This window comes from Cupressus sempervirens, chromosome 9, assembly GCF_028749045.1.
Source record: "Cupressus sempervirens isolate cs-2001-9-10 chromosome 9, ASM2874904v1, whole genome shotgun sequence".
NCBI classification, from domain to species: domain Eukaryota; kingdom Viridiplantae; phylum Streptophyta; class Pinopsida; order Cupressales; family Cupressaceae; genus Cupressus; species Cupressus sempervirens.
The window spans coordinates 219,828,491-219,854,908 of NC_143126.1; the positions used below are offsets into that span (position 1 = coordinate 219,828,491).

Here is a 26,418-nt window from a genome sequence, read left to right on the forward strand (position 1 = left end):
ATTCATGATCAAATGACAAACAAACAATGAACATTGAACATTGAACATCAACAAATAATAAAATATTAGTCTAGACTTTAGACTCTATATATCAATTTTCAAATCATTAATATGAGTATCTAGATTCTACTATCTAATAGTAATCAATGATCATATGAGTCATGGCATAAAGATGATTACAATAAGTATCATATGCCATGAACCATGATATTAAAATAAGTATATAATGCAAACAAAAACTACAAGTCTCCAAGAGTCCAAATCAAAATGCCAAATCAATGATCAATGATCATCCCCTGGACGCTAGAAGTTGAAACTCATCACCACTAGAACTATCAGTCTCTCCAAGATCAAGTGCCGAAAAGAGAACACCAACTAGTCCTGTGGCTGGATCTAAAGCATTCTCCTCATCAATCTGCAATGGCTCCTCAGGCTCCACATCCCATCGTGATGCTGGACTCTCCTTGTACACGGTTGTCTTGCGGTCATCGATATGCAACACACTGTGTACAACCACTAGCTTCTCTGCTCTTTGAGAGGTAAGTCTATTCCTCTTAAGAGAGTGGATGAAGCTATATGTAGACCAATTCCTCTCAGAAGCTAAGGAACTAGAAACTTGAGATGAAAAATAATTGACCAATGTGAGACTCGGGAATTAGAAGTTGAACAATGATCATTGAAACAATGAAAAGTTAAAAGTTGAGAAACTAAGTACTTGGGACAACAAACGAATAGCTAGTATATTGGTTGTAGATTTCGCTTGTAGATTTCGCTCCATAAGCTGACCACCACAAAATGGGATCCTCTTGTGCCATAGTCTTGATATCCGCCTTTTCCGCTTGATTGTAACCCCTAAGAGTAGCAAATTTGGTCCACTCAATGCGAACCTTAGCTGCTGTCTCAAGGTCATTCATCCTATCTATGCACTTGAAGAACCCTTCACCTGAAAAAATTTAAAAAGTACAAATTATTAACAAATAGAAGAATCAAGAGCTAGTAATGTAAATGATTTTAATTATAAAATGATAAGAATCTAAGTCTTAAAGTGTTATATAATATAAATCACCTCATCATCGTGAAGTGGTGTAACTCTACCAGGCCTAGTCATGTACCACCTCGGATTCAATGCATTTGCATCCATGTGTAAGGGTGTGTTAAGTTTGTTCCATCTATGCTGAATAATAGGCTGAATGTGATCATTGTAGAAGGCTGATGTGGGGTCCTCTTGCACAACTGCCCTCATCTACCCAAGCATAGAATCAATGCACTCGTACAACTCTCCAAGTGTAGGCACATCCCCATCTCCATACTTGATCACCTCGAAGATTGGCCTAATAATAGAGACAATGTATTTTGCATCGCTCCAATATACATCACTCTTAACTATATCCTTCACCCTCATCCCTTGCTCTCACTTGGAACCATCCCACCTATTCCATTCATTTGTCATAACCATTAGTTGCAGTGGCTTCTGCAACTTAAGCATTCTCTCCAAGAGAATGAAATAGGATGCATATCGTGTCTCAACTGGCTTCAAGAACTTCTTGACGAAGCTCCTAAATAGTGCATGTGAGGTGTGGTGGTTGCAGATATACATCTGCACATCTCTACCATCACTCACCACTCTCTTTATCTAGCTAATCTTCCCCTTGTCCTTTAGAGCATTGTTCATAGCATGTACACAACAAAGAGTCCACCAAATATGCCAATATGTGGCTTGAATAAGCCTCCTTGTAGCTTTGCACACATGAGCTGCATCTGTCACTACTTGGACCACATTTTGTGGCCCAATCTCCTCAGTGGCTTCGCAAAGAATTTGAAACTAAAAATCAACATCTTTTCGATGCCCTGAACAATCAATCGCCCTAAGAAAGAATGGGACCTCTGTACATGTGACTATGACATTGATGAGTGGACGGTGTCTAATGTCTGTCTACCCATCCATGATAATGTTGCACCTCGATTCCTCCCAAACAGCCCTCATGGTCTCCCTAGACTCACTAATCTTGGCATAATCATCATCCAAGATTTTAGTCCTCAATTTGTGCTCACCTTGTGGCACATATGATGGTAACCCCGCCTTCGCTACTTTGTGAAATGCCTCCTTAAAATAAGGAGACCGAGCAATATGAAGTGGAACGCCATTGATAAATAACATTCTCCCAATGCATGCATCTAACTTCTCTCTCGTTTGGATTGCAAACAATTCTGCTATAGGGTTGTTGTCACTAGACTATGCCCTGCGTTTCCCCTTGCTCATTTGGGCTGCTGCTACACTTATAGAGCTATAAGTAGAGGAAGGTGCGGAGGCTATGTTACATCCCAAAATTTTGACCTAATTTTAAACTTGTTCATAACCATTGGATTTAATGAATTATTCTTTCATGATCATGTGAAATAGGTAGTTGTTTATATACGTTGTATTAACTGTTAATGAAGATTTTCGTTAACCATTAACTGTTATTAGATGATTAGTAGTGGCTTGATTTAAAATAATAATTATTATGTTTATATGAAAATATTATGGAATTATTATTATGGCGGAAGTGTTTTCATGGGTGATTGCAGAAGAAGAGGTAGAGGGGGGAAGCATTGCTAAACGGGATCATTGGAATGAGATGTTCACTTAGTTCAGTCATCAGGATCGGCAGGTATGACTTTAAACTTTCTTAAAAAGGATGCAACAACTTGATCACAGGATACATTTTTTGGGACCGCATGAGCTATTAAGAAAATAATCTAAGTCAACATAAAATAATCTAATTTAAAATATAAAACATACCTTAAGAGAATTTTAATTGATCTTCATCATATTATTATAATAAATACTTACGTACATGTAAATATAAAAATAAAATGACCCCAATAAATTATAGTAACATAATTTAACAATGTCACCCCATTGATATACTTATAGGGATGTATATGAGTATATATTATAATATTGAAAATTATAATCCTTCCAACTCTTCTTTTCAACTTTTAATTTTATTTTTCTTTCCCTCTTTTTTCATAATTGATTTAATACTTGGAATTTTGAATCGGCTTTAATCTTTTGTAATTGAAGGAAGCCGAGGAGTCTTGATCTCTCTCCATATATGGAAGATTTGAGGGAGAGACGGGATCACCTTTTTCCTTGGTGCTCGAACTTCTTCCTGCCTTGCTACGTTTCAGATTTCCCTTGTCTCATTAACCAATTCGACCCTGCATTGTACGTTTGCATCTTGCCATTGGTACATTTGCAATCTGCAATTGAAATGTCTACAATTACCTTTGATACGTCTGCAATCTGCCATTGATACATTTGCAATTTACCTTTGTTAAAACCTTGTTCAGTTTGTGTGATTTTCAACTTAGTCGAGCAAGTATTTCTGGCTAGGATACTGAGGATTAAGTGCTGAAGAAACGAGAGGGAGCCGATCAGATTTCAAGTTCCCCAGAGAATACATATTAGGTCATGAGTTACCTTTCTATGTTTTTGAATGCATATTCTATTGCAGCCAACTAAGCTTAGGAGTCTTTTCCTCTGACTGTGATTATATTATGCAATTTGCTGACTGTTCCCTAAGAATTATATTGAGTTTTTTCTTTTATTCTCATTATATCCAGAATCATCTTTAAAAGAATTTGAGTAGTATCTCTTTAAAAGGAGTCTCAAAATGTGTAAAGACCTTCATGAAGTTACTGATAACAATAACAAGTCTTATGCTGTCTCAAATTATGATAAAAGAGATTCAGAGCAGATTGCTCATAACCTTTCCAAAACACCTGGGATTCACCGTCAATATAGCCATGATATGGTGAAGAGGTGTAAAAGAGCAAAGTGCTCATCATTTTAATGCACTTGGGATTCACTGGCCGATAGCCTTGAAATGGTGAAGAGGTGGAATAAATCTGCAAGGAAACAAAAGAGAAATCAAACAAGAATACCTTAAATGAAATATATTTAATAGCTCATGCTCATTTCTGTTATGAATCCTGTTGTCAAGTCGAGTGGTGGTGATCGTGTCGTTGAACTCAATCAGAAATCCTTGGCCAAGGTAGTTTATAGGTATGTTTTCCATCTAATGATCACTTGATGTTAGTAGCGCCAGTTATGTAAGCATGTCCGTTTCATAATTGAGCGGACACTCAAAACACTAGGATGTGCAGGTGGCTGGACTGAAGAACATCCCAAGCCCGATCTCGAGGTAGGGAGGGCCATTCTAATTTGATAGAATGTGTGGGGATAATTATGGTCCGAGGTTGGGAGGTTAAGCCTATGTCAATGCTTCTCCTCTCACCAAAGCCGAGGCTTGCACAACCAACTAAAGATCCTTCGAAGATACTTGTATGTTCTTTTCCTTCTTTTCTTGTTAAGCATTTACTTTACTTGTATACAGTTATGCTAGTTAATCGTTAATCTCTTTATTTCAGTTGAACATGAATACAATAATGAATAGTTAATCATTAATCTAGTTATTACAGTTGATTATGAATACAGTTATGCTAGTTAATCATTAATCTATTTATTTCAGCTGAATATGAATACAATAGTGAATAGTTAATTGTTGATCTAGTTATTTCAATTGAATGTGATTTCAGTTATTTTCTGTTAATTGTTAAAAGCAATTAATGTCATGTGAAAAGGATTTAGATATCTATATAAATGTTGGGAGTTTTAGTTTAAACCATCTTTAATTTAGATATGAAAATCCGTTTGTTACAGGCTGCCCTAGCAATGTAGTAGATGAAGCTCTATGTTGTGCTCTGGAAGAAGACATGCGTCGGTGTTGTTGCCCTTGTATTTGTTGCTCATGCACCTCCTGTATGGTCTGAATCTGCTGCCTACCAGCCAAGGTAGTAGGCATTGGAAGGCCCAAGTCCTCTGGAACTCCCCAAAGCTTGTTGAATTCAATTCTAAACTTCAAGTTTTTGGATTTAGTCAAAAACTTGCATGGTAAGACACCTTTACCTGTCCAAAAGAGGAAGTGTACATTCACTCTAGTGATGCTACCATACCATACTTCACCACAAATATTGCATCTCCATTTTTTTGTGCCACCTGTTCCTGCTCCGCTTGTTATTCTAGTGGCAAATTGTTTTAAAGGAGATTTTGGATCGAACTTGCCCCTAGTCCACTTTGCCAAAGATGGGGAGGGTCAATCAATAGATGGAGTACCAGATAGTATAAAATCAGTACCCATGGAAGTGGAACTAGTTTGGGCACCTTGATTTGGCCCAACCCCAATGTCACTCTCATGCTCACCCCTCTCAACAGTGTCATCATCATCCTCAGCCCTAACCTCAAGCTCATGTTCATATTCTGATTCACTGCCACTATCTGAATGAAATTCCATCTCATCATCAGTATGAGTATCAATGTAGGAGCTCATTTTGACACTTCATTTCACAAAATGAAAAAAAAAATTAATAAAGCAAAATAAATAAACTTTAAAAGTAAAACATCAAGAATCTTAATCTATTATTTAAATTTAGAAATGATTCAATGAATAAATGATAATCATAACTATAACAAAATGAAACAAGTTACGATCAAAGAACAAAAAGGCTTATTGTTTATTATTAATTTTTTTTAAAAAAAGAAAAACTTTTTTTGTTATTTCTTACATACTGAAATCAACTCAGAATAGCCCAAATCCTATGGAACTACTGGAGGTCAATTTTTGTTTTGTACTCCTTTTTAAAAAAAATATATACAGAACAAAGATAATAATACTTGTTTAAAGGAACAAATTTTTTAATTCTAACATTCATAAACATGCATTTGAAAATCAGAAAAACAAGTTAAAAACCTTACCTTTTGCTTGAAAAACTCCTTCAACAAGATTGGGTAAACTCAGCTCCACCCTCTTCTTCTTGCTTCCAGGCTCTCCTTTTTCACTTGCAAACACTTTCTTCACTCTTGCACAAACCTTTATCTTCACTCTTCACTCTTCTTGCTGTTGCAAACAATGACAAATGCAAATGTGAATAAAAATGAAGAATAGAAGGCTTTTGAACAAAGGAGGAGGAATGAATGGGCCGCACACTCCAATGACGTTAAAATAAAAACATTAAGAAAATGTATTAAACTTTTTAATTTTTTAAGTCTCTTTTTTTTGCTGCGAGATATGTCCAGGCGTCCCTCCGCAATGAAGGAGACTCCTTGGCATCCCCCGCACCCCCACACTTGGAGACGTCTCCCCATCTCGGAGATGTCTCGCTGTCTTTGGTGGCGGTGAAGCTCCAAGTGGCGCCGCCCAAAACATTGAGACGCTGTCCCCCCACCTTGGGGACGTCCCTGTCTCCGAGACGGCCTAGTTTGGGGGGGGGGGACGTGTCCCCTTGTTACACTGGTTATTTAATATTAGTTTTTTTTATGAGAACTAATATAAATAATCAGTATTTAGTGGGTTTACCAAGAAAATCGCTGACTTCCTATGACTTTATTTTTTGGGTTCATTTGGGCGATTTTTTCACAAATGTCAAGGTTTTTGATGCAAGAAATCACTTTTGATTTTTCTTTAAAATTCATAGTGTTTTTTTGTGTTAAAATTGTGTTTCTTTTTCTTGGGTTCCATAGGGATGTGCCCCTTCCCTTGTGAACTAAATAAAAAAAAATCATCGAGTTTCTGAAAAAGGGATTTATTAACTTTTAGGGATGGTGAGATGCCTCCAAAGTGTCTCTTTGCCACACCTTCATCTCTGCCACATTTCTTGGCCAACCTAGGGACATTTTCTCTTGATTTTGAGCAACAAGAGACATTTCTTTTTCAAGAGGACTTTGGGAAGTCTCTGAGACACCTTGAAGTTCCCTCAACATCAAAGAAACTTCTAAACATTTCCTTCTGAAAAAGTTCAAAAAAAAATTAAAAGACAAAAGAACCTTAAATAAACTATATGATAATATAACTCTAATTTGTTTTTAAAGATAATAAAATATTAAAAGAGACTTCAAAAGGTCAAAGAATATATATATTTTTTAAGCAGTGTAACATGAGGACTTGCACCCCCACCCAAACCTTGAAGTACTCATCCCCGAGATGTTCTCATATCAGGTACTTGCTTACCCCCACCTCTGCCATTGTGCAACCATGTTGCTGCATAGGATGGGTACTTGAGTTTCTATTTGAATTTTGATTTTTGAATGTTACTATTGGGTATGTAATATGTTACTATGTTGAATGTTTAATGGTTCTAGCTCATGTTGCAATTTCACTGTATTCTTTAATTTCGTATGTTATACTGAAACACCATTTCATAACAAGCATTTATAGTTTTGTATGTATACTATACAACAACCATCCTTGCCCTGTCCTTGCCTTGTTGCCGTCCCTTGACTGTCCCCCCACCGCCCCAAAAATGCGTCCCGATGTAACCCAATAGTGGGGTTACATTGGTTTTGAGGGTTTGCGTTGTTCAAGTTTCAAATTTTCACTGCAATGGTTGTTTGTCACTAGATAATACCTCTAGAGTGGTCTCTTTGGATCTATCTTCATGGCATACAATTCAGGGTTTGGTGCACGAAATGACTTGAAAACATTGTAAACTAAAAGAAAAGAATGTTACATAGACAACTCATTTGATACTATTATTGAATTCTGCAACCGATATTAATGTAGTTTTGAATCTTAAGCATCTTAAATTTGGAGACCTACACTTGGAAAGCAATCCTAGAAATTTTTGTTACAATGTTAGTATTTGATATTATTTTTTCAATTTTGACATTTGTCATTTGAGTACTGCTACTAGACTCTAGTTATTATGTTATACATCTTTATCTCTTTAAAATTAATAGTAATTTTTCAAGTGCTAATAGTAACATTATATGTATTATCATTATGTTAGCACCACTCCCCTGCCATCCCTCTGCCGTCATCTTGCATTCCCAAACTTAGGCCCCAAGTACTCTTGTTCCCAAAAAGTGTTTCCTTATCCCCCCAGGAAACGCCCCCAAACCTCATGAAACATTGCTTTTCTTTGGTTTGAATATCCTGTTGTTCTATCAACAGAGTTTGTGCATCTTATTTCTGCAAAATTGTGTCTATTATCAGCATTGTTTTTTGTTTTTTGCATCATAAAGTCACATGACAAGTAGTTTTGGGATGACAACAGATTTTAAAGTTTCTCTCCACCTTTTAAAATAAAAATTGATGGTTTTCTTGGTACATTTTTTTATACTTTAAGAACCTTTTGGGAGTGCCTAGGGTTTTTGGGCAATTTTTAGATCTGATTGTACTAGGTTTTCCCTTTTTTTGGTGTTTCTTTGGCCAAATTTGGGATGCTTAGGGTTTCTTTTGTTACAAGAAGGCTTTAATTTTCCATGCATTCATATTGTAGTAGGAAAACCTCCATTACTTAACATTGTGGTGGAAGACAGCCAGTGGTTCACTAGCAAAAGTTATAACTTGTGGAAGCAATATATAACAATCTTCAAGTATAGATGCCTTGGTAAGCTTGTCCTTGGTATTGGTACTTGACCAGATCTTAATGGTAAAGATGAGGGCAAGTTTGAAGAGCATATTTGAGAAGCCATATTGGAGGTGTTCCCTCTGCTATGTTTGCCTTGTTGTACACTTTCCAGTCCCTTAGACCCTTGTTGGTCTTTTGTTAGACATTAATAAATTTATCTAATCTTCATCTTATGTACATTGTTGATGCAGCGAGAATTCGAGGGTACCCCAACTCGAGGTAATTTGGATCCCTACAAATAACCACCCAACAGAAATGCAACAACAATGCAAGATCTGATACCAATTCTCAACACTTTAATCATATAACAACTTTTTTACATGCAATGTGCTTGGCTGTAAGGCCTTCCGGGTTACGGCCAAATACAATACCAATTACAACAAAAATAGTTTTGCAAGATCCCTCAAGATCCAACTCAACACTTAGTAGTCCAGATTCATGCTCTGGTAGAAATCTCCAAGGAAGATCTCAACTTGTGCTCGCAAGCCCACCAAGTAATCTCTTTGTATCCTAAGCCTCAACCTCTTACCTTTCTCAAAATTCGCTCTTCCACTTCATCCTCTTCTCCAAGCTAGATGATTCTCATAATGACTTAAGACTCCACAAACACCCCAACTTATACCCAACTAAGCCACAGGTCCGCCTAGCCCAATACAAATTAAAATAAACCCTTACATTAAATGCCCTTGCAAACATCGGCTGCAACACAAATTAAATACATATAACAACATTAAATGCCAAGGTCGGCTCACACCATAGACAACTTGGGCACCACAGAGACCAAGACATGACCGAGTGTCAAAAACCACCACCGAGCATCAGCAACTCTTTCGAGCATAACCGAGCCCTTCATTGATTGAGCCAACTCAGGAAACACTACTGCCGAGTTCCCAATGCAAACTGAGCCACACTATACCCTGAGTTCCTCCTTTGGTGACCGAGTCACTTTAATGACCGAGCTACTTGGTCAACACTGCAACCAGCATCATTGAGCTCCTAGTCCATGTTGAGTGCCTTCAATAACCGAGTACCTCCTTTGACTGAGTCACACATCTTTCTTTGACCGAGTTCCTCAACTCCAAAGCCAAACCACACCATCTTGTAGGATTGCCAACAAGCCCAAGCCTAGGATGCTCCTGCATCAACTGTAAAACTACAAATTTTACATTTTTAGAAATATTGAAATATACATCAACAAAAACAAAGTTTTATTAAATTGTTATTTGATTGGAATGATACAATTAAATTATTCTAAACCATAATCACTTGGAGATGGCAGATAGAAACTAGGAGGAAAGGGTGTTATTTTAAAAATATGGTATGGGGTTCTTCACAGATCACTATATTTTCAAACAATTGGGACAATTTCAATGCATGTACATGCTAATCTTTATTAGTGTTTCTCTTCGTATCATAGTTGAAAAACTCAAACTTGACAATAACTTGGCTGAACCAAATATTCAAAAAAACAAAAAACTGTCTTGATAAAAACTTGGGTTAAATTTGGCAACTTTTCCAAACATTAAAAAACATACATCATTTGTAAAAACAATCTAGAAAAAGATGCATACTGAATTCGGGGAGCACACTATTAATTTCCTTTGTATATAGATAAAAAATAGGGTTAAATACACATCATAGATGAAAAATAAGTTCAATACATATCAGCTTCAAGTTTCCATGTAAATAAAAGTTGAAAATATTGTTTAAATGCTCATAAACTCTATAAATTTCTTCTACAACTAAAGCTCAAAATGAAAGGTCACGCTGTAGCTTCTTGCTGAGGGACAATGTCATTCTCAACAAAAGCATGTTGTGATTGTGATAAACCCCTCATTGAGAGCTTGCCTTCCCCCTTCTGAAATGCTGCCACTTCTTTCCATTTCGCTGCTTCCCCATCCAAATCATCCATATCATGGTTAGTTATCAAGTGTTCCTGGATCCACATGTCAGCACAAAACATCTAGTATGGAGGCATAAAGCTAAATAGACAAAAGAAAATTGGATCTGTGTTATAGCTATATGGAAGTGTTGTTTGTAGTTGTTGTGTCAGAAGGTTTTATGTTGTTACATAGAAAATATGTAACACAAATTCTTAGTTGCCGCACAACAAATTTTCAGATTTTTCACGACAGTCCTCCATTCTGCATAACAAATTTTCTATTGCTATACGATAGTTATCAGTTGTTGGGCAAGAAGTCAGTCACAAGAATAGCTGAACTTTTCAGTGTGTGGAAATAGTTCTTAGAATTCTCATCATTGACAGAATTTTGTTATTTTTCAGGGCACCCCTACTGAAAGGTTGATACTTAACTGTTGTCAGCAATTTTTATTTTTCAATACAAAGGAGTGGAGCCCAAGTTCACAATTAATGTATATAAAAAAATGATAAATCACAGAACATAAGAGACAAAAAAATGTAGAACAAAAAATGAATTGAAAAGCCCTTCCATTTTAGCATAAACATTCAGATTTTAGAATGAGCGCATAGAAACACAAACAAAAAATACTGGAAATAGGTCACAAGTTACATTCCGCTGCAAATACTGCTAAGAGCCAAATAATTGTTGAAATGAGCACTCAAATACCTGCAAACTATTCCCAAATTCATGCAAAACTCTTCTGTCTCTACTGCTAAAAATCAAGAGTTGAACTTCTAAATGACAGAGAAACTTTTCTGGGGCTGAATAGTCTTATCCATCCATGACTGTATTTTCATTTGTAACCCACAAGTTTTTGTTGAGCTTTGGTGATTTTTTCTTGAGTTGGAATTTCCTAAGGAAATATTAGTGCCAATTTGTTCTGCAACTTTTGCATCTGTCTTAAATCGGCACCTCTTTGAGATTCAATAAGAAATTTTTCTTCTTACATGGAAATTGTAAATATTAATGTAAAAATTTAGAAAATTACAACTCTATTTGTGTATTCCTTTACTTCTATTAACTTTTTAAAGCCATTTATCAACATTTTAAAGATTCTTAAACCACTATAGGAAGTTTCTCAATTTTCAATCTTTACTTCTAGGAGATTTATTATGATGCAAAGACTTTTGTTTAAAAGACAATGTTTGGAGATGTCCACGCGTCTTTGAGGTGGACACATTTTTGGGACAACAGTCTTTGGAGAGCTATATGTGGAAGCACCTTCCTAATGCCAATTTACAAGGGAAACAATAAAGAGTTTGAATCAACTTTGTGACATTGAGATGCACAAAAGAAACAATGACATAGAAAATATGATGCACACAAGATAAACAAAGGAGACCAAATTTAACATGGGAAACCCTTTCAGGAAAAAACCCACCACCTAGGAACCTGAGCGACTTCTTTGTAATACAGTAATCAATATTACATACAATGAACTACAAATTCTTGGACATGCTCACATTGTGTTACAATCAACCAGACTTTCACCATTACAACCTTCCATTCCTAATGAATCCCATAGACATTTATACACTTAGCAATTCATTATGGAATTTGGTATATTAACTATCAAAGAACAAAACGGTTACTAGCAACCTTGACACTTCTCCACTTGACAATCCCAACGATCACTCATCCATCCAGCGGTCACTCCTTCAATTGATGGTCCTGATGTTCACTCCCTTCGGCCTCAGACACTCCCTTCAGACTTGGGTCACTCCCTTTGGCTTCAGACACTCCTTCAGCATCGGGTCACTCCCTTTTCCTCAGACACTCCCTTTGGCCTTGGGAAACTCCCTTCAGTCTCAAGTCACTCCCTTCGGCCTTGGGAAACTCCCTTTGATCTTGGGTCACTCTCTTAGCTTCAGGTCACTTTGACATCAAATCACTCCCTTTGGCATTGGGTCACCCTCTTCGGCCTTTGACACTCTCTTTGGCTTCAGACACTTCCTTTTAAAATGGGTTACTCCCTTTGGCCTTAGGCACTCCCTTCAGCCTTGGGTCCCTCCCTTTGACTTTAGATTCTTCCTTTGGAAACATGTCACTCCCTTTGGCCTCAAACACTCTCTTCGGATTACCTGAACAACCATTGTACAGAAGAGTCACTCATACGGTGACCACCGTACGTACTAATCATTTCCAATAATCTCCCACTTGACAACATACATACTGACATTTGCTGAGTTACTCAACAAGGCCTATGTGTGCCATTCAAACTTATTTGTTCTCACTTTGATTCCGCCAAGGTATACAACACGAAATCAAAATCAACAACATATACAACTTGTAACATACAATCTCATGCCTTAAAGTTAATCTGCCACATATACACTAAGAAGCTCCCACTGTATAGGTAATGTCAATTTGATATGAATCCATTCAACAACATCACAGTCTCTAAAGTATTCATGAGCACCTATAACGGATCAATCCATGCCAATTCGAAATGCAACATTGCAATATCACAAGGTATTCAACAAATGATCAATATTCTCAAGATAAAGAAACTAAACCAGGATCAACATGTCAAAGTTCCAACCATGGCCCCAAGAACTTAAACATGACAACATGATCTAAAACATCTCACCAAAGAGAAAACATGCTCCAAATGAACATACCATAATCTACACCTTTATCAAAGACTCTGTTGAGTCCTCAAGATGTCAACACCTTCACTCACATGGAGATTAACATCTCCAAACAATACTTGAGCAAATGTGAAAAGATCCTTTTGCAACATCAAAATTTCACACCTTCAACATCTGCAGTACTAATGAAGATTATTCACTACATCACTACCAACAACTCCCACTAAACGTGGTGTCGAGTTACACATGGTATTGACATCACTGCCAACAACTCCCATTGTATGGTGGTGTCGAGTGACACATGGCATTATGACAAACATCTTCCACATGAAGATTGAATTACTCTAACTAGTCATCATAAGATGATCGATTAGTTAAAGCAACATTGCTAGCATCTTCATCTTCACTCTGAGAAGACTTCGAATTGGAAGAACTCTTCATTTTCTTCTTCTTCTTCTCTCTACAATCCTTTTGGATATGACCAGCTGCACCGCAGTTTCAACACTTAACTTTGGTCTTTTTTCGATCTGCCAGATCCCAATCTTCTTGCTTCTTGCTTCATGCTTGTAGGCTTGTTGCCAGACATAGTGATCCATAGATCCTAGTCAACTAATATATCTTCAACTTTTCCACAACTCAAAGTTTGTGCCATTGAACTTTTTAATGTCTATTCTCCTAGATCCACCATCTCAATTTTCAGATGAACACTTTCCAAACTCCCATTGGAACCAAATCGACACAAATGACCAACCTTACCCAACAAGGATAACAAGAAATTGGTCTAGCTCTGATACCACTTGTTAGGAAAACTTCATGCAGAAACACCTTCATAATGCCAATTTATAGGGGAAACAATAAAGAGTTTGAATCAACTTTCTATCATTGAGATGCACAGAAGAAACAAGAACATAGAAAATACGATGCACACAAGATAAACAAAGGAGACCGAATTTAATGTGGGAAACTCTTTCGGGAAAAAACCCACCACTACAGAACTTGAGCAACTTCTTTGTGTTACAGTAATCAATATTACATACGATGAACTACAGATTCTTGGACATGCCCACAGGCTTAGATTTTGTTACAATAAACCTGACTTTCACCATTACAGCCTACCATTCCTAATGAATCTCACAGACATTTATACACTCAAAAATTCGTTATATTAACTGTCATAGAACAAAATGGTTACTGGCAACCTTGATACTCTCCAATTGACAGTCCCAATGGTCACTCATCCATCCAATGATCACTCTACTGGACGGTCCTAACAATCATTCGCTTCGGCCTTGGACACTCCCTTCAGGCTCAGGTTGCACCCTTTGGCTTTGGACACTCCTTCGGCCTCGGGTCACTCCCTTTGGCCTCAGGTCACTCCCTTTGGCCTCAGACACTCCTGCATCGGGTCACTCCCTCCAGCTTCGGACACTCCCTTCAGCCTTAGACACTCCCTTTGGCATCGGGTCACTCCCTTCAGCCTCAGACACTCTTTGGATGACTTGAACAACCACTGTACAGAAGAGTCACCCATACGATGACCACCATACGTACAAGTCATTTCCAACAAGTAGAGGAGTACCAAAGGTCAGAGTACGAGTCTCTTGGTAATGACTCAAACTAATTTCACATCAGTGTCAATTTTACTTTACTGTTGTTGCTATTGTCACTTTTGGTATTTTGCTGATGGTTATAGCTTCATGTCAAAACGTCAATTCAGATTGATAGGCTTTTGAATTCGGAATTTGATTTTTGGAAATCAAGAGACTGATCTGAATATGTTAGAGCAACTGTAACAATTTTTGTGCAAGCAGTAGTTTAGGAACTGCAGCAATCTGCAATAGTTGGTTTGGATTCCATTTTGTCTCTAGATTGTACATGCTTTCTTTGCATGGGTATGCCAAAACTTTTAGTTTCTTTACATAAGTATTTTGCAGACCATTTTAGTTGCCATTTTGAAATACTCAATGTACTATTATGATACAAAAATTTGCTCGTGGTAGATTAAAACGAGAGTTCCTTTGATTCATTGTTTGCTTATGCTTATACAGTGCAAGGATTAAAGTATTTTTGAAATAATTGGTTTAATCCCAGGTAGAATTTTTGTTACAGTTTTTCTCATACCTGTAATTGTCATTTGTTTCACTTAGGTTTAAGGGATTTAAATTTGCTTGCATTTGTTATTGCTTTCTCAATTTGCATGCTCATATTAGCAGCAAAATTTGTGGTTAGAATAGCATCTTTTATACTCTTTGCTGGATTCTTAAGAGTACATGAGAGGATCATTTCAAGTCCAAAATCTGAGTTTTTTTTCTGGTTTTATCAGTAAGTTTATTAGGTTGCAATGTATATAATTTTTTTTGGTGGTCTTGTTTCAGTTTCTTTTGCTCTCATGGGATGAGGTGTTTGAGATTTTTATTCTGTATTGTTTTGATACAGCTAATGTGCAATTACTACACACTAAGACAGGATGGCTCAATGAGTTACATTCGATCATGGAGTTTGCAGGTATTGCATCTGGAGTGGACATTTGCATGATTTTGATTATGTATAGATGTATCAAATAAATATATGATTCCCTGTTTCTGTGTCTTGCCATTCTACCATAGGGTTCATTGGATGGGAAGCATTGGACTGATTTGCGAGAACATATAAATGATCAGACAATTTGCAAGCCCAGGCAGTTTGCATCATGGCCTATACATGGTGCCAATGCTTATCTTCCTTTCTGTTTTTTCAGAGTTCTACTGACAGGGCCTACTACATCTACATCAAACCCATGGAATCTCTGCATTTGCTATCTAGAATTATATGGTTATTTCAAGTGATCATGGGTTTGCATCCCGTTGATCATGTTGCCAGCCGACTTATAGTCTCTAGGCCATTGATTCTACTTGTAGACAAATGGTTCTCATGCTATTTATAATCAGATTTCACCGTGTAGAATAATATGGAGATGCCCAAAGCTTGGGCAGGTCATTGCTCTTCCTTCTGTTTGGTCATTAGCTGCAACCCATGATTGGGAACATTCTGCATCTCTATTGCTGTAAATTTTATTTTTAGATGTTTTCCAGCAATAAAAAAAAATTGGTGGTTATCAGGTGCATAGGGTGCAACAGTTTTATCATTGAGCATCAAGAATAAGATTTGAGCATCTAGGAACATGTGCTGTTCTTTTTAAAAAAATTGCTGCACTAGTTTAAACCTATTGAATTATATGTTCTGTAGCCATGTTAATAAAGAATATTTGGCACCTGAAATGATGCTGCTGACTGAGGGATGTAATGTGCCAGTGGCCCGGCTCTTTGGGTCATCACATAACTTATGATTGTAAGGTAAAACATCTTTGATGAATGGCTTTTGTCCATTTTTGGAAGCCAAATTTTGGTACTACTCCTATGGTAGCATCATTGCACTCTTCGAGAAGATCTGAAACGAATAGTTTTTGCATATCTGTATGAAGTATGGGAGATGGAAGCAAGCAATAATGCAGTGAAACTTACTTTGAAAGAACTGTGGGGTGTTTGCCGAACTGGTCGGCATTGTTTTGTGAGCTCCAGTAGCTTCTAAGGTTAAGAAATGGTAGTATGCTCCATGAGGTAAAAGTAAATGTGATTTATTACATTTCCAGCATGTGGCAGACCGGCTCAATTGATCTGCTGGTTTTTAGTTATTGAGGGCACTGTATGATATAACACTTGTGAACAGCAGAACAAGGAGAAAGAAGGATCACAACATTTAATGACAATTACAGTAATGGTATTTCATAAGTGGACACTGAGAAGGATAAATGGCATGGAGACAAGGGTGGATGATAATAACAGTTAGACCTTCAATGATGTATCGCAAAGCGAAGAAAATTAGGAAACTAGAATGTACATTTCACTGATATACTTCTGTGGGTACAACAGAGCAACTTGGCTCTAAGAAAAGTCGTTATCAATCTTTTTTCTTCGTGACATGAAACCACTGTTCTCAGCCGCTAAGTTTTAAAGGAAACTTGTCATATTCTCTTTTATGATCTTAATTAGCCACAACATCATGAGTGGACCATAGTCAGTAATGGAAAATGTTTTATGTAATTATTGTTACAAAACATGATACGTACACTCTATATAAATATATGAATGTGTATGATGTGTCTGCTTACTTTATCATCTTGTGCCAATAGAGCAAAACATGAATTGTGCAAAGCAATCCAGGAAAAAACATAGAACAAAGAGAACAACTTAGGGGAAAACACAGCATAAACACATAAAGACTACTATGCTAAAGAAGTCCACTTCAAGTGTTCCGCCTGCCTGGATTGTCTTCACGAATGACCATTTCTTGTTAATTGGATCAACAGATTTTGTGAAATTCAAATACCATTTATGCCTTCACAAGCATCAAATTGTTAATTTCTTTGTGTGTTGGGGTAGGAGATTTGTATGGTTTGGGAACATTGAATGGAGTTGTGTTATCAAAGTTGGCATAATAGTCGAAAAATCAGCGAGTTTCCACTAATTGCCGAGTTTTTCCCAGATTTAGTTGCGACTTGGCTGGCAAAAAAATGGCCGATGCAAATTTTATAGGAAAACTATATTTTTAAAACAAAATAAAAATTATTATTATTTTGTTAAAAAAAAAAGGCAAAAAGCCTATATACTATATAAAATAGAGAGTTACAATATGCTAGTAGACTTGGGAAGAGGCACATGTGATTGTAATGATGTATTTACTTCTTGTTTGACACAAACTTTTTACTATTTTGCTTCCCGCCATAGTATTCCACATGAGAATGTGATTTTGTACTCACTATGTATTTTTATATATTTAAACTCTGCTTGTTTCATTTGCATTCTCTTTAATGAACTCATTGCATGCATCTTCTCATTGAATTTTGCCAAAAAAAAAAAAATTAAATTAAATTTAAGCGATTTTTGTTAAAATCTGATAAGATTAATAATCCAGAAAACTAGTGTAAATAATAAATATCTAAACTATGAATGCAAATGATACAAAATCAAAACAGCATCATAGAGTTAGTCTCCAAGAGAGTAATGCAAATGCTGGAAGCAAAATAGCATTAAGAGGATGCAAAAACAAGAGATGTAAATACAAGCCAGGTAGCATGCTTATATAGGCTAGGAAGAGGGAGGAGGTGGCAACACCAACTAATGAGGAGCAACCATCTATTGGACTAAAGATAGCAAAGTATCTTTTCAAGATAGCTAATGGATGCTCATATGTAAGAAGATGACACCTCACAACCATTCACCTAATAAGACATGCTTTATTAACCTAAGTGAGATTATTAAAAGTGTAGGAAAAATCTATCAAAATAAGAAAAGTAAAAAATTACACTAACACCCCCCCCATAAGCAAAGCTTAGGTGGATGTAGAAATGGGTCCCGACAAGTCAAGCCTGATGAGGTACCCATGTACATAAAATTTCCTCAAAAGAGAGAAAAGAGACTCCCCAAAGAAAATTAGGACTCCAAGTGAGAGGAAGCGGCACCTCCAAAAGATGAAGCATCCCATACCCTTAGCAAAGCTTGCAAATTTTGTCCGAAGATCCACTTGCATTGAACAATTTTTCCCCCCTTAGAAAAAGGGACAAGATCCCAAGTGTGGTTCCTCATCAAGGAACTATACTCTTCTTGCATAGCTGTATCCAACTCAGAAATACTAGAAGCCTCATGAAAGGACTGTGGATTTGAGGCAGTAGCAATGAAGATATGTAGAGCATTCTGAAATTGTGAACGAGTCTGCTTGGTGTCTGATGGATCCCCAACCCAATCACCTGCAAACTGCAAGGTCTGTCTAGCCCAAAGTGGAGCAAAAGATGGAGAATCTAGAGGATAATCATCAACCTGTGAATGATGACTAGGAGAGGAAGGAGGTGAGTCCTCTAAATCACTCTCTGCATCAAAAGTGGAGGTAGAAGACTGCTCAAGTGAATCTGACCCATTAGAAGATCTATCATGTATTCCAAGTGACTCCAATGTCAAAGTAGAAGGCAACCCTGTGACCATGCTTTGGCTTTGCTGGTTAAGCTGATGCAAGTAGTGGAAGTTAAGATGGCCAAACTGCTCATGCCATAATCCGCTCACATCATTAGAGTGAGTGAGCAAAACAGTCAAAGGAGGATCAGGAACAAGGTGAGAAAACATATAGAGTCGTGACTGATGATCTACTCTCCCAACTGCAATTGTAGAATCATTGTGCAACTCACATATCTCCATTGAATCAAGAGTGAACTCAACCCGCTTGCCTAAACTTGTGTGAGTGATTTGGTCTACTGATAGGAGATTAGTTGACAATGAGGGTACACAAAGAACATAATGGAATGTGCCATCCCCCACATCAATAGACCCTCTCCCACACACCTCAATAGGAATGTTATCACTTATCAACATAGAAGGCATAGTACATGGCTCCAAGGATGCAAGTTCTTCCTTAGATGAAGCCATGTGGTGTGAAGTACCCGAATCAAGAACCCAAGTGGATGGTGAGGAAGCAACTGCAAAAAGGGCCTTGCCTTTTCCTTTACCCTTGCTGTTTTCTTTTTCTTTGTTAGACCCTTCATTTGAACTTTGTTTGATAGACTCAGGAACACTGATATCATTCTTCTCAAGAATGTATGTCAAGTGATCAAGTTGTTTCTGCAAACATTTATGTTCATCATGACCGGGTCTTTTACAATAGGCACATTTGACCTTTTCTTTCTTAGGCTTATTGCCCTTGGAAGATGGTGTATCAATAGTTGCTTTTGAAGAAATTGATATCTGCTCCTTATCCTCGCTATTCTTTTGTTTCTTGTCCTTACTATTGTTGTTACTACTTTGTCCTTGTTGTTCTTTTGTGCCTTGGTTGGCAGCTAAGGCATGTGACTTAAAGGACTTAAGAGTGCCCATCTGGATTAGCTTGTCTTGTTCTCGAGTGAGATTGACAGCAAAATCATCTAAAGATGGCATGGTGAATTGAGTACCAAGTGCACCCTTAGTAGCATAGAAGGTAGAGACAAACACAAAATATTTTGAACTTAGCTTAGAGAGAATACTAAGAATCAGTTGTTCATCTTTCTTTTCAATTCCACATTGTTTTAACTGCAGCCTTAGTGATTTCAATTTGGTGAAGAAATATTGGATTGTGTTGAAATTGCCTGGACTCAAACTAATTAATTCATTTTCCAACATATGAAGCCTCGTTGAATCTTGTGTGCCAAATAGTGTTTCTAGCTTTGTCCATACTTCATTTAGTGTATCCAAAGACTCAATGTGAAATAGCAAGTCAGGAGAAATAGACAAACACAATGTTCCATATGCCTCATCACATTTGTTAAACCACTTAGGCTTATTTTCATCTTTAGCAGGTTCAGTTTCAAGTCCCATAGTTATCCTATTTAATCTAGCTTTCCTTAAGTGAATTGTCATGCGTGATTTTCACTCAAAGTAATTGTATGGAGTTAGGATGGGCATATTTGTCTGATCCATGATGAAGAAATGCTAAAAAGAAGAGAACCCAGCCACGATAATGCCCCCCCTTTTTTTACTCAATCAAAGAACCCCCCCAAAGAAATATGATTTGGCACTTTATTTTAGTGCATTTACAACTACCACTAGAAAGAAATACTTAGTGGTCTTGATTTCAATACATTACAAACCCTCATGAAGAGCATATGCTAAAAGTGAAACTTGGGCACAATAATTAAGGAAACAAATAGCATCACTGCGATCTACTCAAAAAATTATGCACTTTCAAAAAAAGAATCGCCTTGATATGAGGTCGTATGAGAAAGTTATGATCCTCTGAAGTTTTCAAAATGAGAACTGTGCATAGTCACGACTGAGAATTTGCAATTTCTGAAAAATTCATGCATGAAAATCAAAAAACAATTCCACTAGTGGATAGAGCATAAAAAAATAGCCAAGTTCATAAAAAGAATCATCAAAATTGGAGTCTGTATGAGCAAGAACGAGACATTTGAAAACTGCATTCAAATCTGCGACTGCCAACGGAGAGGGGTATGGCTGTAGCCTTTCATGCTTGATTCTGCAAAATATATAGCTTGCATGCAAAATCTAAAAGATACCCAGATAGTTTTTCGGAGTTGTGAACAAAATCCAGAAAACGTTTTTCTTGTTGATGTACAGAAGATGATGTTGTAGTGTAAATTAGACGCCTTTCACAATAAAAAATGGCTTCAAAAATCAAAAAACGACCCCAACAACCAGAATATGACATGCAAATGCTGGATCAACTTCCTAAGTCCATCAATGGCATGCTGGAACCTGCAAAACTGATTGAAAACTCCAAATATGCAAGTTGGTTGTCAGATTTGAGATTGAAACCCCAGAGAAAAATCGTTTTTGTCAAAACTTTTCTGATTCTCAAGATCATCCAAAGATGCAAGAGAAGAGCATACTTCGTTTTCCAAAAAACTACAATAAAGTTTATTAGCCCCCCTCGAATCTCTCAAATAAGAAAACTAAAATCTACTCTTGCACATAGAAAAACTTTGATACCATGTTAGAATCTGATAAGATTGATAATCCAAAAAATTAGTGCAAAGAATAAATATCTAAACTATGAATGCAAATGATACAAAATCAAAATAGCATCATAGAGTTAGTCTCGAAGAGAGTAATGCAAATGCTGGAAGCAAAATAGCATTAAGAGGATGCAAAAACAAGAGATGCAAATACAAGTCAGGTAGCATGCTTATATAGGCTAGGAAGAAGGAGGAGGTGGCAACACCAACCAATGAGGAGCAACCATCTATTGGACTAAAGATAACAAAGTATCTTCCCGAGATAGCTAATGGATGCTCATATGTAGGAAGGTGACATCTCACAACCATTCACCTAATAAGACATGCTTTATTAACCTAAGCGAGATTATTAAAAGTGTAGGAAAAACCTATCAAAATAGGAAAAGTAAAAAACTACGCTAACAATTTTTAGGTTCCCGAGTGTTTGTGAAAAATTGGCCAAGTTTTTTTTGATTTTTTTGGGGCTTGGTGAGTTGTTGCTAAGTGAGAGTTTTTCAACTATGTGTTTTATCATAGAAGAGATACGAAAATAAAGTGAAACTCTTAAATTGAATGATTGGCTAGAGTCATTAAAGTTGAGGACATTGGACTACTAGATTGAAATGATTGGTTAGAAAATTGAGGCCATTGGACTATTAGATTGAAATGATTGGCTTGAGTGTCACTTGTCTAAGTTGAGAACACTTATCTAGCAGTAGCTCAAGGTGGGTTGAGCTTCACAAGGTTATAGTTGGATAAATGATGAATCTCTAAGCTTGGTTCAACATGTTAGATAATGAAGATGTTGTAGCTACCAACATGATTAAGGAGGTGGAAAAGGTTTGGTAGGATGAGCAATAACATCCAAATGCATTATAATCATAAGAACTTACATGAGGATGGATGGTGATGACTTTTTGTTACAATTATGGTACCATTTTTGAACATTCTTATATAAGTTTTCATAGATATCACTATCAATTGTCCATATTATCTAGCTCATAAACATTGTCTATTGATGAAGTTTTATTGAAGTTTGTTTTTGTAGATATAATTGTTCTATTCCTACTTGTTCTTTCCAAATCACCATTCCTATTGATTTTGAAATGGCCAATAAATTAAAGAAGAGGTGATAGGCATTGGTGAAATGGAAATGAACACTCATATATTACTTTTTAATACATTTTCAAGTTTGAACCTAGTGGACACATGCTGTATATAATAACCAATATTTTTTATTCATGTTCAAGTTTGACCTTGTCAAAGTAACCACATGACAATGGATGTCCTAACAAGTTAACATGAAATTTAGTTAATTGAATTAATTGAGTATAAGGGCGAGGAAAACAACAAGTAAGAAATCACAAAATCTAAGAAGAAAAAACCTAAGATGAGAACATAAAGGTAAACACCATAATAGAGAATTTTTCACATTGTGTTTGATATGGTTTGGCTAGGCTTGAAGGTAGAGTGGCTTGAAGAGGAATATGAAAGGTGGTGAAAATAAAAGCATGTGTATGAAATCAACAACTCTACCAATATTTTTGTTGGTTTATAGGGTTAAGAGATTCTTAGTGTTTAATAGGGTTGAAACCTCCAATACATAAGGGTAATCAGGTGGGTTTGATTGTACATAGGGTTAGGAAAATGTGGAGCTTTTATATTGATGGAATACTTATCTGGATTTGAGGATGCAATTTGTTATTGTAGGGTGGGATAATGTAACATAGGACAACAAGAGGCCAAATAATAAGAAACAAAGGAAGAAAACCTTAGAGAAGAAGTACATTGCATCAAAAGGGTTAAATTGGAGGGCATTGTTGGGTATTTTGAATTATAGATGGGTTTTAAAATGTGGCAACCATTTTTCCCTTTTGAAAACTAATTCGTAGATCTAGAGATGCAATTTTGTGTAGTGTGGCTAAACAACTAAAGGAAAGATGATGTGCAAGAAAGTGAAATAGAGGGTGCTACACATAAAAAGTCATGTTACAATAAGTTGTATATGGAAAATGCATCATGTTTGCAATTTCATGATTGGGCAAGAGAGTGGAAAAGTTGAAGGTGAAAAGGAAAGACAAAAAATTAGAATTTGGTGCATATGAATTTTACGCTCTAGCAAATTTGTTTGGTGGCAAATTTTATACAATTTAGTTGTCATTGTGCAAATCTTTGTATCTATAAAGAAAATACAATAAATGCTTGTATCTAATAAAAAGATCACACATAATATGAAATGCCTCATTGTTCACATTCGCATTATCCCAAAAAATAATAATCAAAGTATTTTTTAGGTCACAAATAATATTCTACCTGATCCAAATGAATTTAACTCTTCGCATGGTCTTAGAATATCCCCTTTATTAAATTATAGCTTTCCCATGCCTTTTTTGTATTTCTCAAGGGAGATTCTAAATTTTTATCAAGCAAAGAGTCAACCGTATTAATTCTTAATTTCTTTTCTCCTTTCCTTATATCTTCTTTTGCTTTCTTACTTTCTACTAGGCCATTTTATCATTTCCATTTCCTACCTCAAATTTGTTTCTTCCTTCACAATAGAAATTTGTCCAACTTGTTGAGGGATTAAGATTAATGTTGTTAGAACTGAAAGATCTTCTCTTAACCTTAACCTTCTATTTTATTTAGTTAACCCATCAACATCCGTCTCTAACCTATTGATTACAAATTTAATAGCATAGAAGAGTACATTGTCAGATGTGATTATTTTGACTAAGTGGTATCATTGGGCATACTGAAATTCAAGTGGCCAAATTGTTTACTTGGGTCTTTCACCACTTAGGCTTGTTGATATTGAGGAAGACCGAATTTCCAAGACACCATGCCCTTGGTTGGATATTGATCCAAAGTATAAGTCTCGGGCCTCCGCATTTGTGGTCATGGGATCATTCACGATTACTTTATGTTAGTATCAAATGAAATAACATAGGAAATATCCTAACCTTCCAAAAAAACTATAATGCCTACCCCTAGTTAACTTTTCTTTTTGTATTGATAGATTCTTTTAGGCCAATAATCTGATTGTGTTTTATGATTATTGGTACATGGTAACCAAATTTGATTAGATGTGTTTTATACTCAATTGTTTATATGTGATGAGTTACTAGTTATTTAATGTGTTTATGCTTATTTTGATGATGATACATATATGCTCATATAGTGATTTTAGTTATTTTAAGAGTATTTCTATTATGATATATGTATCTTCATACATCGATTTTAGTTATTTCATGATGATAGTTGGATTATTTATGTGTTTCTATGGTTACCCCATACTTGCATGTGTATGGTGTACTTGTTTGTTTTACTTTATGATTGACATTCTTGATGTGGTTGAAGGAGGGAGTCGTAGTCACTTGCTAGTCAGGATCTACATGATGTACAACTCCCTACCATTGCCTATTTAGTTTAGAATATATATGTTTGTACATGCGTGGATTTTATGCAGATTGTAGGTACTGGGTATTGACTTCCCTGAATTGCCAGGATGAGTATACCCTATTGTAGTATCTCAATGGTATAAGTGGGGAGATAACTTTTGAGTCCAAATCCTAACCCAAGCCAATTGTCCTAGAAAATAGGATAAGTATCTAAGTTAGTTTCACCTGTCTGAATTCGTGACTTTGACCTTGGAGTTTGATTCTATTCTTTGTTTTCCGTTGAGTTGTTGTATTTGGTTTTGTGGGTTTGTTGTGATTTCCTGTTATAATTAAATCAAATTAAACGATAATTTAATGATTTAGTTAAATAAAATTTTATAAAGAAATTCAATATTTAATTAATTGAGGAATTAATTAAATTAAAGAATTATATTTAAAAGATTTTATTAAAATTATAATTTAGACATATTTATATTTATTTAAATTAATAATAATTTTTTAGGAGTTTTATTTTAATAATAAACTCTAAATAATATTATTAGTTGAATTAATAAATATATTATTATTACGTCTCATAATTAACTAGAGAGATAAAACATAAATTTAATAAAGTTTATTTTAATCAAATTGCATAAAGCTTATGCATGAAATTAAAATATAATAAAGTAATTAAAGAGAGAAAACTAATTATTTAAATAAAGATATTTTGTAATTAAATATCTAAAAGTTTGTGCATGAAAATGTAAAAGAGAATAAAATATCAAAAGATAATGATTGCAGAATCAGAGCCCCACATTTAGGGGAGAACTCTTTATCAGAGATCTAGAGATCATTTTGCAGGAACTAGGGAATTTAGAGGAGCAATTTCATAAAAGAGGATTTCAAAAGGAAATGGAATTGTTTGCGAGTTTTGTGCATTCATTGTTTTAACATAAGATCTAGGTAGGATCTTGTGGGTTTGTGCTGTAGATGCTTGTTCTTTTTTTTCTTTGTCTTCTACATGTTTGTAATTTGTTTTTAGAATTGAATTGAGTTTGAAACTCTTGTATGTGATTTTATCATTCTTCATTTGAGAAACCTTTATTTATGAATTGAATATGAAACCTTTGTTCGTGATATTATTGTTTTTCATTTTGAGATCATCTGTATGTAAATTGGAAATTTTAAACCCTTGTGTTGAAATTATTGCTCTTTGTTTCTTGAGAATATCTGTGGATGGATTTAGTTTGAAACCTTTGTTTGACTGAATTAAAAATTGGGATGTGGGTTTTGAAATAAAAACCAAGTCTTTTTTATCGATTTTGACTATTTGATCTGGGTTTCTATACAAGATTTGTGTTGGAACACACACACACACACACACACACACACACACACACACACACACACACACACATTATTTTATAATTATTAAGTAATTATATTATTAAATATATTAAAAATTGCATGGGGGGTGGTTGTTTTGTTTTTTTAAAAATTATATAATAAAAAATTTGGGTGGGCAGGGGCCACCACCCCCCACCCCCGTTTCTCCCTTCCAT

At 35.8% G+C, this 26,418-nt stretch overlaps 1 protein-coding gene across 5 annotated transcripts in view; it reads left to right on the top strand.

Moving 5' to 3' along the window:
* LOC149538298 (BTB/POZ domain-containing protein) overlaps window positions 1-16,070 on the top strand; it is a 77,844-nt gene extending 61,774 nt beyond the window's left edge. For 2 of the 5 annotated variants that reach the window (XR_016356031.1, XR_016356032.1), the window contains 3 exons: window positions 4,709-7,040; window positions 15,404-15,472; window positions 15,574-16,070. Coding sequence is in view for 3 of the 5 variants with exons in the window: in XM_089799676.1 (XP_089655802.1) it covers window positions 15,404-15,472; window positions 15,574-15,792 (288 nt within the window). In the remaining 2 variants the exon portion in view is untranslated. Of the gene's footprint in view, window positions 1-4,708; window positions 7,041-15,342; window positions 15,473-15,573 lie in introns of all 5 variants that reach the window. The other 3 variants (XM_089799676.1, XM_089799677.1, XM_089799678.1) reach the window with 2 other exon arrangements.
* Window positions 16,071-26,418: the final 10,348 nt, after the last annotated feature.